Source organism: Brachyhypopomus gauderio, chromosome 4, assembly GCF_052324685.1.
Source record: "Brachyhypopomus gauderio isolate BG-103 chromosome 4, BGAUD_0.2, whole genome shotgun sequence".
NCBI classification, from domain to species: domain Eukaryota; kingdom Metazoa; phylum Chordata; class Actinopteri; order Gymnotiformes; family Hypopomidae; genus Brachyhypopomus; species Brachyhypopomus gauderio.
Window position 1 is genome coordinate 2072981 of NC_135214.1, and position 19453 is coordinate 2092433.

At 41.7% G+C, this 19453-nt stretch overlaps 2 protein-coding genes across 4 annotated transcripts; one reads left to right on the forward strand and one right to left on the reverse strand.

Annotated features, from left to right (window-relative positions):
• The first annotated feature begins 1118 nt into the window (after window positions 1–1118).
• srpx (sushi-repeat containing protein X-linked) lies at window positions 1119–15960 on the forward strand. Of its 3 annotated transcripts, XM_077001413.1 has the most exons (10): window positions 1119–1287; window positions 4599–4646; window positions 4921–5112; window positions 5514–5690; window positions 6252–6378; window positions 8173–8294; window positions 9032–9211; window positions 14200–14333; window positions 14787–14908; window positions 15699–15960. In XM_077001413.1, the coding sequence occupies exons 1-10, from the start codon at window positions 1134–1136 to the stop codon at window positions 15874–15876; spliced, it is 1434 nt and encodes a 477-aa protein (XP_076857528.1). In that variant the 5' UTR covers window positions 1119–1133; the 3' UTR covers window positions 15877–15960. The 3 variants fall into 3 exon arrangements, with proteins under 3 accessions (XP_076857528.1, XP_076857530.1, XP_076857529.1); XM_077001415.1 differs by lacking the exon at window positions 14787–14908; XM_077001414.1 differs by lacking the exon at window positions 4599–4646.
• Window positions 9208–19246, reverse strand: LOC143511777 (uncharacterized). Its single transcript, XM_077001417.1, has 2 exons — window positions 19159–19246; window positions 9208–10906 (listed from the first exon to the last, which is right to left on the reverse strand). The coding sequence occupies exon 2, from the start codon at window positions 10889–10891 to the stop codon at window positions 9536–9538; it is 1356 nt and encodes a 451-aa protein (XP_076857532.1). The 5' UTR covers window positions 10892–10906; window positions 19159–19246; the 3' UTR covers window positions 9208–9535.
• Window positions 19247–19453: the final 207 nt, after the last annotated feature.

Genomic DNA, 19453 nt, shown 5'->3' on the forward strand with positions numbered 1-19453 from the left:
CCAAGATCCAAAGGCAAACCCAAGTACCTTGATGGCAGCGACAGCCATTAAATCCACGCAGGTGATCCAACACTTACAACCGAGCAGCAAACTATGAATTCAGTGGGCAGAGGTGACAGCAAGAAAAGACAAAGGTGCCAGGTTTGTCCCACACACACACGTGACTGCAAAATCAGCACCGCGTGGCCTGTGCAGGAAATACATCAGCAGAAAACACACGTGTTCATATGTGGGGAGTAAAGCAATCATGTGAGGGTGATTGTTTGACAGAAGTGTGTAAAACAAACAACAACAAAATACAAAAAATAACCAACAGTACAGAATATAGAAAAAAATTGAACAGTTTGCAGTTACAGTTTATTAAATAAGTGTTAAAAGATATATGCATCATATATTTTTACATTTCTTAATTGTCCTATAATTCAAAATGAATCTTTTTTTACTTGACCCTTTGCATGATGTGAATGAATTTAAACTGGGTTGGTCAATTTGAACCATAACATTATTGTTATAATTTTTTTTAACATAATAGGAGGGTTAATCTCTTTCAAGAACAATCAGGAATTAGTAAAACAATGAAAAAGTTAGCTAAATTATTCAGTAGTTAAGGATTAAAGTTTTGAATTAAAATGAACTGCTTTTTTAGCTGCTCAAGCACATGGAGTATAAAAAATGAGATATGCTTCCATACTGAGACATTATCAAAACATTGATAACCTGTCTGAACTTGAAGGTTGTATCAATGTGGAGGTTTAACCACAACGTGTACAATTCAGTAATAGGAAAGAATATTCTTGCTGTTCTGATAAAAGCAAAAAAATGGACAAAATGACAACTTTGAATATTAATGCTTCATCCAATATTAAAATATTTTTTGGGGCGGAAGGGCGGCGAGACATATCTTTAGTCTTGACACGTTTGTGCTAGAATGACCAAGTTAAAGCCAGGCCTAATTCTTAATTAGTTTATCTTTCATTCATATCTACAGGGCGCATGACAATATTATTAAGATGCATGTTTTCCTCTCTCCGATTTTCGGACGCCCAATAAAATGAAATAAATTATAGATATGTACATAACAGGAGCTTGTCGACACCGAACCCCGCGTCAGGCTGTGTCCAGACCCGCAGGGGATGAGAAGCTCTCGTGTTTCTAAGAGGAGGCGGGCTTCTAAGGAGGAGGAATGCGCCGGAGGTCTCCCAACTCCTGTAGACCTTAAGATGGACACCTGGCTGTTGGTTTATGTGCTCGTAGGACTTCAGCTGTCCCACTATCTCGCGTATGACGGTAAGACACGTCCGTCCCCCTCGTGTCCTGTGATTTGCGCTCAATATCCTGAACGGACGGAGTTTGCGGACAAACGTCCAGACTTTGTGAACCTTCTGTAAGATGGCCTGACTATATAACCTCATCTGGTGTGTGAATGGGGGGAACTTCTTGAGATTATGAATTATGTGGCAGGCGGTTTTTAGGTTTATTAATCCGAGGACGTTTACGTGGACGGTTTGTGGGCTGGCTGGAAGGGGGGGGCGCTGCTGCCAACTAATATATCGGGAACTGGAAAAATGGACACGACCAACTTATCCTGCGAGTGGTGCCAGACTGTTACAATACTGCTATTGTATGAGTTACCCGTTTAGTGTGGGTTCGGTTTTGATTATCTTCGGTTCTAATTATAGTACATGTAAGTAGTATAGCACCGTTATGTCGAGCGAGAAATAAAGAATAAAAATAATTTGATTTAGGTTAGTATATTGGGCATGGAGACCGACTGTTGGACCCAGGAGCGCATGAAAATATTTAAAGTATTTGCATGTTTATACTTTCGCGTACAAAACGGTCCAATCTGCATTCTGAGCAAACCGTGATGGGTATTTAACCGAACAGGACCAGGACGTCATACACAGCGGTTCTCCCAAAAGTGCACTTGAAACGCAGAACGATTAGCTTTAGTGCACGGAAAACTGAAGAGGGTTACTTTGTTAAGACAGAGAGAGAGAGAGAGAGTGGTTTGGGGTACATGCCAGATTCGCTTATTTGGACTTGCCTGTTGAATGTCCTAAAGTGTTGACAGCTCAGACTGCAGCTTCCCAATAAAAGGAGACGTGGGAGGGAGATGTGAGCAGTACAAGGCGACCCTGTGTGTTGCAGGATGGGCTGGTAATGCAGCATAATACCAAACTATTCAGTACTGTCAGTGAGTTTCACTAAATAATTCATTTTAAGACCATTTGTAAGAGAATTTCAATTTGTGCAATGAGTGAAAGTCAAGAAACTTTGACCGTTCTCTAAATTGATGTTGTATGATGCAGTAATTTTGTGATTTTATATGTTGGCAACAGCAAGCATATGTGAGTTGTGTGTGTGTGTGTGCGCAGGGCAGTAGGCTAATTGATGGGTACACATTACCGGTCTCACACAGGCTGAAACATGAAGACGGGTTCCAGGAGTCAGCCAGAATTACATTAACAGAATCAACATCGTCTGCCAAGTCCTGGCTTTGAAACTGCAGTTGTGTGTGTGTTTATAGTGCATCATACGGAGACTGGAGAAGATTTATAACATTGTTACAGATGTTCCTTCAATAGAATGCTCTGTATTTTCCACAGTCTGAAACATGTATAATGATGCGTGTTCTGTACTGCACCTGTAAAAGAAGGTAAAGGGGGTGTGAGCAGACACTGCTAGTCCACAGATGCAGAGCAGCTGAATGTATAGAATTGTACAACTTTAATGTTCTAAAATGCAGCAACGTTTACATGCATGTGGAATGTTTGCAGCTTGACAGGAATGTCCAAAATTGGACTAGAATAAAATCTCAGAGCTCCATGAAGCCAAATAGATGGTGGCAGAAACACATATTAGTGACCCAGCAATGTCTGCTATGAATGGAAAACTCCCCTCTGTGTGTGTGTGTGTGTGTGTGTGTGTGTGTGTGTGTGTGTGTGTGTGTGTGTGTGTGTGAGAGAGAGAGAGATTTTACTGAACTCAACCGAATGTAATAGAGGAAAAATCAGTTGCCAAGACCACAGAGCACACACACAAACATTATATATATATACATATATACACACACACACACACACACACACACACACACACACACACACACACACACACACACACAGTTAATGTTAATATTTAGCCAAAAATCATAAAATCAGGACCTCCAGTATGTTCTAACACAGAAGGTTTCTGTGTTCTTTGCGTGTGTGAGTGAGAGGAACAGAAGCCACTGAGTCACAAAGTGTATATTGATATGTATCTTACTATGTACACAGAAATAGAAGGATATACTTTTGTTACTCTGGGGTTGACTCTGATTACTTGTGGTAAAAAGCCAAGAAGAACTCATGCGTAATGTAGTTTACTTTTAATGTAATAGTTCACTCGATTCTGGATTGCTTGTTTTCATTCTACAGTAGGTATGCATCACAGAAGGACATGGAATAGACATTTAAAAAAAACCTGGTTCCACTGGAAACCATTAATGTTTGTCTTGAACTGTACAAATGGAAGAGAAGATTACATGTTGACTGAAACAGTGAACTTCAAACATTTTCATCAACATGAGCAGGGTTTGTTCCCCCCTCAGAGAGGTTTGGAAGGGCCAGCCTGGGTTCCATAAGGAACCATGCCCATTTCTGCATGTCTATTCCCGTGAGTGGCTACAGATTCTCTGTTGATGATTTAGTGACTGGAAAAAAAATCAGGGATGCACAGAATATTCAGCAACCAAAATTATTTGGCCAAAAATGGCATGAAATCCATTTTAAGTGTACGCTCGAATAAGTGAAAAGGCCAAATAATTTATAACGAACAATGACGTTTTTAATGACAGACGTGAAGCAGAGGAGATGTTTTACTGCTTAGCTCTGGGGCTAAAGCTGCTCTAGTGAAATATACATGTTAACAGGTTATTTTTACACAGAGTCTCTCTCTCTCTCTCTCTCTCTCTCTCTCTCTCTCTCTGCTTTCAAAGCTGTCATCAAAATAAAGGATAGTTACTTAAAATAATCTAGTATTTGTTTATTAGAGCATATTAAAATGTTTTCTTTTATTGGTTAGGCATCTTCCCTGTTTTTTATGTGAAAAATAAAAAAAAATAAGAATGGGTGTGTCAATTGTTTGACTGGTAGTGTATATAGTTCAATAAATAATTTTTTTAATAAATAAATAAATGAATTTTTCTTTGAAAGCCAAGACAAAAATATATTTAACCTATTTAACTTATGCAATGGTGTAAAAGTCGCAAAACTAATGAAGCTCCATGAAAAACCATGTTCGGCATTTGGCCAAATGTTTCTTTTGGTTCAGTTTTGGTTTCAGCCCAAAATTTCATTTCAGTGCATCCCTAGTATAAATTTTTATTATTAAAAGTATGTATTATTATGCATGTTTCCGTGATTTAAGTCTTGTCGCCTTGCTGTTGCTGTTCGAAATCTTTCATTGCTACAGCAATTTCTGACTGGCCTTTAGTGGAATTACCCACAATGCTTGAATCAGAGATTCAGCTCTCAGAAAGCTCCAGAAATCTCTTTGATTCCTTGGCCGTTCAGGCTGTGTCTGGCCCTCTATCGCTCTCCTCTGTTTTCCAGGGTCGGGATACTGGCCCTACGGCGATGACGAGGACGTACGACACACAGGTGAACGCAAACGCATAACCCTTCCCTGTCTTTGTTCACCTCTCTTCCTAATTCCTCTCTTCGCTACATCAGCCGTTCCACTTTTAGTTCTCCTTCCTCCGCTTTTAACCCCGGGCCACACCAAAGACTGGCTGACTAGCCCCTTGTAAAGGTAGGTGTGAGACCATGTACGGTGGTTGTGGTCCCTCTGTTTAAGAGGCCTTTTGGGGGTGCGCGTTTGTGCATGTTCGTGTACCTGTGTGGGCCTACGTGCTAGCATCGGTCTCTCGTGCAGGTGTGCCGTGGTGCGCTCCAGTCAAGGTGAAGCACGGGCACGTGAGCTGCCAGGCACCACACGGCGAGCGCTTCAAGAACGTGCTGGGCGCTCGCTGCAAGATCCGCTGCACGAGGGGCTACGAGCAGCAGGGCAGCAGCGAAGTGCTGTGCATGGCCAGCAAACAGTGGTCAGGCAAATACGCCTGCAGAGGTCAACCGCACGCACGCACCCACACCACACCTCACACACCCACACCGTCACACACCCTGCGGTTCTGTGTCTAACAGGCCCAGTTAATGAATCATCAAATAAAAGGTACCTGATGAGGAAAATATGTGCTGCTGGTTAGTTTGGCTAGTTTGTTAATTTTTGTCTCAACAGTATTGTAGCCTGTTCACTTAAGAAATGAGTGAATCGTGAAATTTCATGAGAAATTTGTTTCATAAGCTTAAACCAAATAAAGCAACTAAGCAGAAAACCAACAGTTCCTCAACTATATGAAAGCTTTTTGAAAATACTGGCACAAAAACAGCAGGATTTGGCATTTTCAGTATGAGAGATTTCCAGTTTGAACCAAGGTGAATGGTGTGTGTGTGTGTGTGTGTATGCAGAGGTGCGCTGTCCAAAGTTGCCTATGCCATCTAATGGTGGTTACAAGTGTTCGGACGGCTCGTACTTTAATTCCCGCTGCCAGTTCTTCTGCTCCCCGGGCTACACACTCCAGGGAGATCGCAGCGCCACCTGTCAGAGCAGTAAGACGTGGAGCGGGGGCCAGAGTGTGTGTCTGGGTGAGTGAGAATCATGTAAGGCAGAAATCAATGTACACAGCTTTAGGCTTCTGTCAACTCAAGGAAGAGATTAAGCAGAGATGTCAAACTCATTGAGGGTAACAGGCCACATTACACTGATATCTCATATACCCTGGTTGTTTTGGGCACCTTGCACGTCGGTTAAATTGAGATAGAGGTGTAAATGTACCCAAGACACATTTAAAAACCAAAACTCAGCTTTTGACTACCATGTCTAGTGCATCAAGTGGTTCAGACCAGGAAAAACGTCAAAGCTTTTGTACTTTTTTTTGTACTACTAAGATCTGTCAGACAGAATGATATTCGTCATTCCTATTGAGAGAATTTAAACATTGTGATGTCAAAGCAAAGAATTTGTAGCGAAAATAATTACCAGTTTTACCATGATTTCCGGATTTGCCGGATGCAAACGAATCCAAAATGAATGGAGCTAAACAGCTAAAAGCACTCAGCCAGGATCATATGTGAGACACCTGTGAGATAAAGAGAAGATGAATTATTTGTAGCAGAAAAGAATACAGAAGGTTTTCATTCTTGCAGATGTGGATCCTCCCATAATTAAGTGTCCGACTGTGAAAGAGAAAACAGCAGAGCCAGGAAAACTGACTGCAAAGGTGACGTGGGACACCCCAGAGGGCAAAGACACAGCAGACGGCATACTCACAGAGTACGTACCTTTTACTCCATACTAAATAAATCGGAACCCACTACTACTGATGATGCATTTCCTGTCTAGCACCATGTACTGCTGAGATAGCATCATTCAGCCACCCACAAGTCTGAACCGCATTAAGTGGTTTATATGAACAAATGAATTGGCTCGTTACATCCTGGAACGTGGTACTGCTAACATTACTGCAAAGTCTGCCGTATTTGCCTTCTTTTGTAATAGAGTATTTATGTAAACAGCGTGACTGTGTGTGATTTTAATAAAAGAGCAATGGAATTTAACTGCAGAAAGACCAGCAGCTTGTTTGTGGCAAACCCAAGTCGTGTTAGCTGAGTATCACGGACCCTCACAAGAGATGACAGCAGTAGGGTGGTTTTTTTTTTTTTTTTTTTTTTTTTGGCCCACCTCCACCCCCCCATCTTTGGAGGACAACTTTGTTTTTATGTACAGATTAAATGGCAATTATAACAATTCTGTATAATATATAGTATAGTGATAATATATAATATAGTGATAACAATATGCAAAGTGATATTGGGGTTAGGTGGACCAAGAAAAGAGGGGGAGAGAAAGAATAAAAAGGGAAAAGACAAAGAGGCAGGAAAAGAAAGAAGAAGAGAAGAAAAAAAAAATTAATAATAATAAAAAATAAAAATAATAATGATAATAATAAAATAAAACACGCAACTAGCTCAAATGACCACTTCAAAGAAGAACAGAAAGTAAACCAAATACATATAGTACAAATGAGTGCGATGTATGGGTGTGTGTGAGTGTGTGTGTTTATGTGCAACCTAAAAGTGCAACATAGGATAGATGTATGGAATGTACTTACCAGCAAGGGTGGGTAGCTGCGACAGCATTCCCCCAGAGGCCAGAGGCGGGCAGAGAAAGAGCCGGGAATCCGACCCGCCCACGCCCCCCCAAGGAGCGGTGGAGTACCAGAGCCGCACTTCCCAGAAACCCTCACATGCCCGCCCCCACAGGCGGGAGAGAGAGACCCCGGACAGCGCCCCACCAGTCAAGGAGCGCAGATCCGGGGGAACCAGAGGGAACAGAGCCCCCCCCCAGGATGCCCCCCCGTCATGGGCCAGCGGCAAAGCCACGGCGCCACTCGCCCGGAATGCCACCCACCACCCGGCAGGGCCCACCTCCCGCCGAGGAGCACCCGGCCGCCCCGAACCACAACCGCCCAGGAGAGCGGGCCAACCGCCCCCCCGCCGGGGAGCCAAGCCGGACCCCGGAACCCCAAGGCGCCCCCCCTCTGGAGTGGTGCAGTAATCTCAGGGGAGCATCCGGGAGTGAACCGGGCACGACCAGCCCCGTCCCAGAACCAGCTGTCCTCACCCATACACTCAAACTCAGATTTACATTCGCCCCTATGGGTGGGTGGGAATGCTTAGGTCCAGAGGAAAGGGTCCTCTGGAAGAGGAGAGCCAGCTTGCTAGCTGGCTCATTGAGCACCGAGCCTCGCTGCCCCCCCAGCTCAAGGCAGGGAGCGGCCGACCCGGGGAGACCAGAATATATATATTAATATATTCAATAGCATCAACTGAATGTTATTCAAAACCCAACAGACTTAACTCATCTTTGTGCCAAGAAGGAATAGATGAGATGGTAAAATGGTATTGGTTTATTGTAAATGTATTTCTTGTGGTGGTTGTGTATATGTGTGTTCTTGGATCATGAAGATAAACTTTTTTTCCCCCAGTTTGTCAAATGTTTAAGCAATTCTTCATTCCTCATTTAACGAACTTCTCATGTAACCATCCGTAAATTTGTTCTTCACAGTGTAGTTCTGAAGGGGAAGCCTCCAGGTACACATTTTCCAGAGGGAAACCATAAACAGGCCTACAGCGTCCTCGACCGAGCTGGTAACAAAGCCACATGCAGATTCAACATCCGAGTCAGAGGTGAGTTATACATACACAATCACTCTCTGTTCTCCTTTCAGGATGTCCAGTCTGGGTGGACTATGGCCTGTAGCACACATGCCCAATCAACCAGCGTTTCATTCCACATTTTTTTAGTTCTCATTCCACTTAATCCAGAACCTCTTTATAATCTGAATATTATTTGCCCATTGTTGGAACAGAGAACAGGTAGATAAGGTCTCTTACAAAACCTCTTTCAGCATTCAGTTGTTCTTCACATTTTCATTCATTTCCTTAGAACAGTGAATTAACTTGATTAATCCCTTTAAATGTCTACAGTGGCCCTTCAATTCGGTGTAACTGGGAGAGGAATGTGTATAGACTTCAGGCTACTTAACCACATTACATTCAGAAGCCTTATTTAACAAACTAACATCTGCTTGAAATTATCACAATGCTAGACACAAAAACAAAAGACAAGTGAGAATGCCCAAACAGTTTTAATTTAAACACATTCGTATTGGCACTGGTCAGTTAGATTATGCGGTCTTCAAAAAGTGTTTATATAAATAATGAGTGTATAATCAGACATTAACTACAAGCAACACACATTAACATCAGACATTGGCTATAAAATAATTTGTGAACACTTAATTTATAAGCTTTACTTCATTTTAAATTCAAAACTTGTTACTAGTAACCCAATGGTCCTAAAAGGACATATACAACAGTTGTAACAGTTACTGGCCTCGTATGTGTGTGTGTGTGTCCAACAGTACGGCGCTGTGTCCCTCTCTCTGTCCCCGATAATGGCTGGATGAGGTGTGACGGTGCAGGAGATAACTATGGAGCAACATGCCAGTTCCGCTGCCTGGGAGGTTATGAGCTCAGGGGCAGCGCTGCTCGTGTGTGTCAGTTCAACATGGAATGGTCCGGGCTCGAGACCAGCTGTGCGCGTACGTAAGCCTTACTGCACCCCTGCCTCATTCAGACAAACCTGCAACTGACTGCCTGCACTCCCCACATAACACAGGCATAGTACAGTACGTTCGACGTTGTTTCAGGTCGAGTTTATAGTATATTGATAGTGATTCAACCAAAACAGTATGTGTACACACAGCTTGATGTCACGTCCATTGTTCGAGTTAAACAAACAGACTGAAACAATGAGACAAATTAAAACAAACTATAACTCAAAGAGCAAACAATGAACATGAATACTATATTACTGTAAAGTAAAAAAGGTTTGTCTGAGGGACCAGGAAAATCTTTTGCAACTTCTAATTCAAAAGTCCTGATTTCTGCAAGACTTTGTCTACATTGGGTATCAGCCTTTCAGCAAATTCCCAAATCCTCATATCCATGATCAGTTCGTCAAAAGGCAGACCAGGCTCCTGCGGTTTTGCGGTGTGCAAGACGATAGCCAAATAATTAGGCACCCAAAATGTTCCCCCACTGCTTTTGATCACCCGGTGAACAGACGTCTGGGTCACCTTCCTCGGGTTGACGATCATCTTGCTGGGGTTGTTGACTGACCAACGTATCGGCTCTCGGTGGATGTGTCTCAGAATGTTGACGCCAGGCACATGCCTCCACTGAGGAAGGTCGAACCTATCGCTTCTTCTCGCCACGTTTTTGGAGAAGACGTGAGTTTGGAAGATGAAAGTCGCCGCATACGGTTGCCTCTTCTGAAGCTCGTCCATGAGTTGATGCAGTGACGCGTGTCGATAAGGCATGATGATCTCGTCAGCATCATTAAGCAGCACGTACCGGGACCTATGCCTGTTCCTGTGAACGCAGTCGTTTAACGTGGCTTGTTGCCCGTAGTAATGCACATCCCCTGGGTGCTCCTCATACCTCCAGCCCTTGGAAGGTTCCAGAAAATTATGGATTGGCCAAGGGTTGATCTCTAGCAAGCCCTCTTCCTTGTAGCTTTGCAAAACTTTCTCGAGCTCAGGGCCACAGCTGGTGTTGTAGATAACTACTCTTCCAACACCGAGGAGCTTGTACGTTTCTAGAGTCTGCACTAACTGAAGAACGTTATTGTACCCTCCAAACAAGCAAGAAATGCAAAGCGTAAAGTCCACATCAAATCCCCTTATGTTAATCATATTTTTGTGTATAGGCAAATACATGTGACTCCGAGTTTCAAGGAGGTTTTCTGGCTTTGAGATGGTCACATGTGTAGCGTTGCATGTTGATTCTATATTACAAAAAGCATCTGTGGTTACAAATGGGAACCCAAAGTGTTCACTGTGCTTGTCCATTAGTACAGGTGATATTGAGAGTCCATGCTGGCCACAGCAAAATATACAGGTAAATGGCTCATAATGAGTCCTATTCATTATTGTAATAATGTTTATCTGCGGATTTCTCTCATATGTTACGAAAGCAGACACCATTACATATCTAGTGCCTTTAATGGGTGTTATGCTGTTGTTTGATATAGATTTTGGGCATGTTAAAGCAGAAAATGAGGAAGGCTTTTGAATTGCAGCTCTTGGCTTTGGAGAGGTGATTCTTTGACTGAAAGGAAGATTGTTTTTCAGAAAAATCAAGATTATTCCCAAGTATGTGAATGTGATGAAAGCTGTTGCAAGGCGATATTTCCTCATAGTCCATATACATCTGTCCATGTTATCACCAAAACCCTATAAAAAGACCCATATACCACAGAATTACAACATTTTTCTTTTACTTTGGACTGCAACTTAGGACAGGAACGTAAAAATAATTTTCTAAAAGGGCAGAAACATCTCAGCATCTCATCAAAATCTCAATTTCAGATAAACTCATAATTATTCATTTATCTTCTAAACTACTTGAATGAATGAATGAATGTTCAATTTATATAGCACCTTTCAAGATACCCAAGGTCGCTTTACAATTTTAACATGGGTATAAATCTTACACGAGCCATCACACACCGGTGAGAAGCGGCAGCCAATTGTACACAGCGTAGGCCTACTGTCTACCGGAATCCACAGCCCCCTGGGGGACTGAATGTTGTGCAGGAAAGGGAGAGAGGACAGACACTCTATGTAACATGCAAGGCAGAGACAAGACAGTTTTATTTAAATAACAGAAACGAACAGACACACATAAAACCCACATCCTCATCTCTCATTTCCTGTGTCATTTTATGACTTCTAAAACAAAAAAAGGGCCCTACCCAGTAAATAATATTCCGTAATTATGACACAAAAATATATACAGTTCAAGTTATTGCTGTTCTGTTATTCTGCAAAGTAAAGAACCACATGTGCCATTTCCTACAGCCAAAGCGCAATAACTCAGTTGCCACGTTCAGGGTCATGCCAAGCTGTAAAGAACATGTAACTAGGGTTGCATGGTATGAAACTGCATTACAAGATCTTTCACCAGGCTTGCACCATGGCCTCATGCTAATGTCATCCAGCATGACTGAGACTGAACAATACAGTCCCACCAGGATTTCGCGGGCCTTTTTTGTGATTGTTGCGGGCTAAAATGTTTGATGTTGCGGGTGTTTTTCAAAAAAATTGCGATGGAAGTTGCGGTGTGTTTTTGTTTTTTTGTGAGTACATTACAATAGGGAGTAAATGTTGTATGGTTTCCTCTATTTAGTAGTCCATTTTAATTATCTATTTACCTATTTATTCAGGGTTGCCAACTTTTCAAGATCGCTTGAAGTGAGATTTGAACCTGGAGGGGGTGGCGAACGTAAGTTGTTACCGGGCGGCCTGTAAAATGGACACAAATTAATATCGAGATCGATCGCCAGTGGTTGGCGCCAGAGCGAACTAGTAACTCATAGATATGGATCAGAGATAAATAAACTTTATCTCTGACTTTAAACTTTATCTCAGTTTAAAGTTTAAACTTATAAACTTTATCTCAGACCTTCGCCGCTGCGTGAGCTGCAGTGACTTCGCGGGCTACCGTTGCATTGTGGGGAATGTAGTGTTTGTGCGTGCAAAACACCATCGGGCGGCTGTAGCCTGCGGGCCGGTTCTAATAGTAATTAAATATCATCCAGGGGGCCATAGATAATCAATTCGCGGGTCGGATCTGGACAGTTTATCCCCGCTTTCATGTAGTGTACCGGGATACTGCTTTTCCCGATCTTTTTGCCGTTATTTTAGTCGCTCATGCTGCTTTCAGTCTGCTCCTCTCGAACGTATATACGGAAGTAAGGCGGGAGTTTGTCGACGTCACATCAATATGACATCAGTGATTGGTCAAATTTGCGGGTAAGTTGCGGTGATTGGCTGAAGTTGCAACACCGCCCTGAATTCGCGGGGTTTGCTTGAAGTTGCGTTGAAGTTGCAAATCGCAACATCGCGACTTTCTGGAGGGTCTGAATAAATATATAAATATACATTTATATAGACATGTCAATATAGACATTGACATATGATAAATCTTTTAATAGTGTGACTTGCGTGGCTCTTTTTTTCCTTGTTGGATTTTTTTTTTTTATCATCAGACTTTTTATTTTCTGCAAAAAGGAATTGTAGTTCCTTTTTGAAAATGCACTGCCTACAAGGAAAAGGCTGTACATGTTAAAGGACAGGCTAGGGTTGGAGACCGTGCTCTTGATAAGATCCTTAATATGTTGCATGATATATTTAAAGAAAAAAAAAAAACAAAAAAGGTGAATAATATTTCCACTTTTGCAAATACTCGAGGGCACATTAAGGATCAAGATTACACATCCATGCCACTTTAGTTGGTGTTACAATTAATTATTATTAGACGGGCTTTAATAATCATTTTTGATAGACAGACCTTGCAAAGGAAACACTGGGGCAAGATCAGAAGGTGGAAAAAAGGGTGGATGTGTCCTTGATCTGGGAGTGAACGGATGGCAAGAGAGACAGCATGTGAAAAGATAAAATGGTGGGGGATGTGTTGGCACATCTGTGGCCATGATCCTTCCAGTACACATTTCCAGGACTTACATTAGAACTCTGGTCAGGTTGAGAAGGGCCATCACTTATGACTTATAGCACCAAGTTTGACCAGAGAGGCACTGGACTGCTGCGGTACCTCAGTTTGTGCAGACCTCTCCTACTGCTGGTGCGAGGGGAAATTCAGGAGTAGTTAGCTCTTTGGGCTTGACCCATGAGAAGTTCTACCGGGCTACAGCTGGTGACCCAGATATCTTAATATGGATGTACCAGAGCCATGTGTACTCTAAACTTTTATGAACATAAGTGGCAAATATTTGAGTGGTGAGCAAAACTGGACAGTCCCATTTCACTATTTGGTCACAGTGACTGAAGACAGGCAAGGCCTTTCACACCATTAAAAGTGTGCTTGGCGGTGATTTTGATGGCACAACAGAGGTGCAACACCTCCAGAAACAGGTGCTGAGGGACCAGGTCTGGGGCTCAGGACCAAAAGATCAGGAACCCAAGCAGGAAAGTGATCGGGAGTCAGGGATGGGAACAGAGCCAAAGAGGGTGCTGGGTTCACAAAGGCCGCACGTTGGTCAAGGAGACTGCAGTGGAGCTGGAGCATGCAGAAGTGTGGGTAATGGAGAAAGGGCAGCAGTGTCTGAGCTGATCTTCACCCCAGATATCCAATCAGAATGAACCAAAAGGAGCAAGAAGGTTTACCAACTCGTCTGTTCACTCTGCTGCTTTCTCGAGAACGACTTCCCTGATTATAGCGACACAAGCTACACAAGTGTCAAGTCCAAAGCTTCAAATTTCACAGCTTCATGACACTTAGATACGGCTGACGATGAATCTGTCAAAGCTTATAGAAAACCTTTGTATCGTTTCTTGTTTGTGCTGGGACAAGTAAAATTTCAAAACCACCGTTAAGACATTCATTTTGTTGCTTAACTTTGTGACATAATCCTGATGCAAAGCACTGTGCAGAGAGTCTCAAAACTACATACAGCCAGGACAGGACAACCAACACCCAAGTTTCTGATTGTCTGTATTTATTACAGCTATGAATATTAATGTTGGGGTGAGATCTGCAGCTGCATTACTGGACCAATTCTACGAGAAACGTCGCCTCCTTATAATCTCCGCACCCACTGCTGCCAACCATTACTACAGATTCCAAGTATCTAATTTACAGGTAATTATTCTTCTCGTACTTTTCACACACCCTGATCGTATAGATTTAAACAAGCTACAAAAGGAATTATAACCAACACTTGATACACTAATCATTAATTGTATCGTGATAACCTCATACTCCACAGCCTCCCTCATTGCTGTAATCTGAAGTCACATGACTTGACTGTACCAGAGTCTTGTGAATGATTGAACCTTTATTGGCCTTTTTAAATGAGTCAAACATTTTGACCATAGAACAATAGAGACAGTTGGTTAAATATACATTTACACTGTAAATACTCTCGCACATTGTATTTATGCAAACACCCCGGAATCAACTGACATATAAACAGATATAAAACACCAAGACATTAACTGTTCTGTTTTCAAATCAGGGAATTCTCAAAATTCTCAAAAGAGCATAATCTAAAATGATGAATGAATTAACTTGTAAATGTGTGTGACATTACAGCATGCTCAGTGTGGTTTGGATTTAAGACATGTGACTGTGATTGAGCTAGTGGGAACGTATCCAGCTCAGCTAGGCCGCATTCGACACCGCCTCATCCCACCTGCACTGGCCCTACAACTCAGGTACGCCCCAACACGCTAAATAACCCATACAACTCAGGTACGCCCCAACACGCTAAATAACCCATACAACTCAGGTACGCCCCAACACGCTAAATAACCCATACAACTCAGGTACGCCCCAACACGCTAAATAACCCATACAACTCAGGTACGCCCCAACACGCTAAGTAACCCATACAACTCAGGTACGCCCCAACACGCTAAATAACCCATACAACTCAGGTACGCCCCAACACGCTAAATAACCCATACAACTCAGGTACGCCCCAACACGCTAAATAACCCACACAACTCAGGTACACCCCAAGTTGTATGGGTTATTTAGCATGTTGGGGCGTACCTGAGTTGTATGGGTTATTTAGCGTGTTGGGGCGTACCTGAGTTGTATGGGTTATTTTAGCGTGTTGGCGCTAAATAACCCATACAACTCAGGTATACCACAACACCTTAAATTACCGATACAGCTCATGTATACCCTAACACCCTACAATACCAATACTAAAACACCCTAACCAAATTACCACTGAAAATCTTGATCATTAACAGAAAAGGAATCAAGTTGCAAGGGACTCAAGTGGCAAATACCCTAGCAGGAAACAGGAAGTCTTGTTTCTTCAGTTAGTCCAAATACGAAGTAACAGTAGCTTCAAGTCAAGTCAAGTCAGCGCAGGCAGGCTTTTAAAACATCATCTTTACAAAGGGTCATAATGAACAGTGCATGAACTGTGTGTTGATGAATGTGTACCAAGTGGTCGCTAACACAGCATGCTGCTGTGTTTGTGTTGGGCAGACTGCTGCTTCAACTGTCTCAGAATTCCTTTAACCTGGTACTGCTGGACAAGCAGGGATTGGATAAGCAGCGCTACACGTACCCAATCACAGCAGCAGAGATCTTCACTACCATCGATACCTTCCCCCTGCGTACAGAAGAAGCCATCCTGCAGAAAGAGGCAGGCCACAGCTGCTAGAGACACGTTCACACACTAAAAAAAAACATAAGAGTAATCCTTCATCTATTTCTACTGGGTTTAAAGCTACCCAGACTACAGGGAGAGGCAGGACAGAGCTGCTACACACACACACACACACACACACACACAAATACAAGTGCAAGAGTGATTTTCTTTGGTACCTGTATGTCATTTTTATGATGGTCTGCAATATTTTGTGTATTGTCTATATTTATGTCAGTATGGAGAGTACGACCTCTTTTTAGATATTCAATCAAATCTTAATTTGTTCATCAAAGTCCTTTTTTGTTTGAGAAATAAATATGCTTAACTTGGTGACTCTAAACTGCCTGATTTTAGTGAATCATTGCACTACATTTAAACATTTTAAATGTATTTTATTACTGATTAATTAGTGGCTTCTTGGAATCTTCATTGATGAGTGCTTGAAAACAGGCAAAGGTCAGGTTGAGAGTACTTTGCTGAAAGTTAGGTCACATATCTGGAGTTGAATCATTTAGTGTTTAACCGAGCACAGGTATGGGCAGGCATGGCTTGACAATTGGTGCGAGATGTTCCAGATCTATTAGAGCAGTCGCTTGGAGCTTATTCCATGAAACAGTATCTGGCGAAAGCCTGAAAGTATGGAGCGACATTTCTCTAAGGGAGTGAGAGACACACACACACACAGTGAAGTGAAAATTGGCAGCCAATCACAATCCACTATTATGCCAGGTAATAAAGACTCTACTTTTTCATGTGATCTACACTTTTGTTTGTTCTGAAAGAGACTGAAGTTGGGTTGTTCAACCGCAGCTAATTTGACTGAATCACTCTCAATGAAACTCCTGTGAAAGGCCAACGTTATGCCCACAGGTCGGTTGATCAATAACGCTACAGAAAGGGCGTCTCACTTGAGCCAGCAAACAAGTCCAGTGGATTGAAGATAACAGTCACTCATTGTCCATAATCCTTCTTCATGAAGAGGCCTGTGAACCAGCGACATGACTGACAATTTGACAATGCTCAATATTATAAAAAATTTACTCTATAGGCCTAATTGGAGTAACTAGCGGTCATGAAGTAATTTTTATGCTTATCTTCAAAAAAACACTCAGAAGGTATAAAAAAAAAGGAGGATGTGCCCTGCATTAGCAGGAGCTATGCTTATCTTAGCTGGCAATTCATCGACCACAGCAAACGGTTTGCTCAAGTTGATGGAAGAGAAACTATCTGAGCAGAACTGCATCACATATACTACACATGCCTAACCCTAACCCTGGCTGTAATACAATGTACGGACAGCATAACTCAGGTGTGCTGACGTAATCCGTATGTGTCTCATCTTCAGCACTGTGCATCAAAGTCTGTGAATGTTTTCCATAAATGTAGGTGAAGATACCGCATCTGGCAGCTACTAAAGTTATAGATTTGTTCCGTATTTCCATCAATGTAATTGGATACCCTAAAAACTATCCGTCAATCATATAACCCTAAATGGCAGACATCGGTCTTGGATAATGGATAATGAGATAATGAATAATTTGTGCTATGAAACTACGAATATGACTGCAATTGTAGTGTATTAACTTATCCCTTCGTGTTTGCCCAGATTTGACGTTGTGTTTCTGTATGCTAATAGTTCAGTCTCTCGGTGCAAACAGTTTACACTGCATTAAAAAAAATCTGTTTAAATTCAAAGTGGTCCTTCAGATTCGGCCAGGGGTTCTCTCCATTTGCTTCAGGTCTGACTCCTCTGTACCTATATTTCTTTATAAGCGACAGTACTCTCGTCCCAGTACTCACTGCAGCAACTTTCCAGGCATTTTTTGTACTCAGTAATGTATGGGATTTAAAATATAGCAAATTACAATTATTAACAAATAATACTTAAGTACATGTCATAAAATCTACTTTAAAAAGTACAAGTACACAGTAACACAAGTAAATGTAATGCATTACTTTCCACCTCTGATTTATTGTGCCCCACCAGTACAAGTATGAATTAAATTAAATGCTTTCAGCGTTTTGTTACTATGAAATGTTTTTGATGGGAGTCTGAAATCATTTTATTAAAATGATAACATGATGCAAATATCTCACAAAAGTGTAAATCAGATATTTAAACATTAAATTAATAGACTATTTGATAGCAGTGTACTGGTAGTTCTGGTATAGCCTCTTTTCTTCAAATGTTTGAATTGAGGTTTTGTGCAAGTTTCAGCATGCGAGCGGAAAGTTTTAGATATACAATGAACTGGCCATTTTGCTGGAGCTGGCAACCCTGCATGAATGCATGTCATGTTTCAGCCCAGCTTACGCTGTCGACACCAATTTCAAAAAGTACCGTATTTGATACAATAATAAGTCGAAATACTTATAGCTCAGACCTCCGAAGAGTAAAAGAGTAATACATTTTTAGTTTACTAGAATATGAAAAGGTCAGAGAGGCACGTGATCTGCCGGAGCAACACTCTGCTTTATTCGTAGCATTTTTTTTTACAAGTTCTCATTTTGTAACACATTAAAATCTTGCCTATTAAATATTGCATTCCTTCAAGTTTTGTACATTTCACATTTAACAATAAATCACTTTAAATAGCTTATCAAAAAGTCCCCCGAGACCACCGATAGTTAAATTACATTCTAATATTGTAAAATCATTACATAGGCTATTGAAGCTCGCAGCAAACGTTATCGTATATTTCTTTTACCTGTTTGCCGTGTTCAGGAACTCGGCGAGCAACTGCTGCCGTTTCCCCGTTTTCTAAACCAGTTGATAAGAGTCAGTTTGTGGTAATTAGGGGAAGGGGTGCCTTATATATTTTTTCCTCTTGCGGTGACTGTGAATTAAGTTCAAGTAGTCGTGTATTTGAGCCTTCAGCTCACATGGATTATTATTCAACTACCCACCCAGGTAAATCCCTGAATTCATGAGTGAAATCACAGAGGTACACTATTATAAAAGCCAATGTAAAAATACAAAAACCTAACTACACAGCCGCACGGCTATTAAAATGAAGCAAACCATATTACTGGCATAACTTATCTCTAAAAATCCTACATTATGTTACTGCTCATGAGCCAGCAACGGTGTTCGCCAACGAAACACAATTCATATTGTTAATGAAATGCCAAGCCAGCTCTGGAAATGAAAGGGCAGACCAACGTTAGTTGACTAAACTAGTTTAAATTTAGAAAGTAGCTGATGTTCGTTTTCATCCATATACACCTGACACTAACTCAGAAACTCAGAAGACAATAAAGTACATTAAACATGCCAGATAGCTAGCTACTTACATTAACATACAACGCGTTCTCTGATTTGCGTCCCTGCAACCTTAATGAAGACACTCCCAGTAGGCAGTGAAGTAGGCAGTGAGATGGCAGTGAGATGGTATGGTCTACTTTAGGGGTGTCTGAAATCGCATTACAAAATTATTTATGACTCTGGGAAAGACAATGTAGTATATGCACTTACGGGTTACAGATAAGACTTTATATATCTGTACCACCAACTCTGCCCTTTATCAACGAAAGTGCCCTTTTGAAATTCGGGTTTTTTTTTAATCATTTTACTGAGGTCGGTTTGAAT

What these genes read in the sequence shown, in the direction of transcription:
- LOC143511777 (XM_077001417.1), bottom strand. Translation starts at nt 10,891, where the DNA reads ATGGACAGATGTATATGGACTATGAGGAAATATCGCCTTGCAACAGCT.
- srpx (XM_077001413.1), top strand. Translation starts at nt 1,134, where the DNA reads ATGAGAAGCTCTCGTGTTTCTAAGAGGAGGCGGGCTTCTAAGGAGGAG. An exon ending in GCAGACGGCATACTCACAGA is followed by an intron (nt 6,379 to 8,172) that starts GTACGTACCTTT and finishes TGTTCTTCACAG; the next exon opens with TGTAGTTCTGAAGGGGAAGC. An exon ending in TCCAAGTATCTAATTTACAG is followed by an intron (nt 14,334 to 14,786) that starts GTAATTATTCTT and finishes GTGACATTACAG; the next exon opens with CATGCTCAGTGTGGTTTGGA.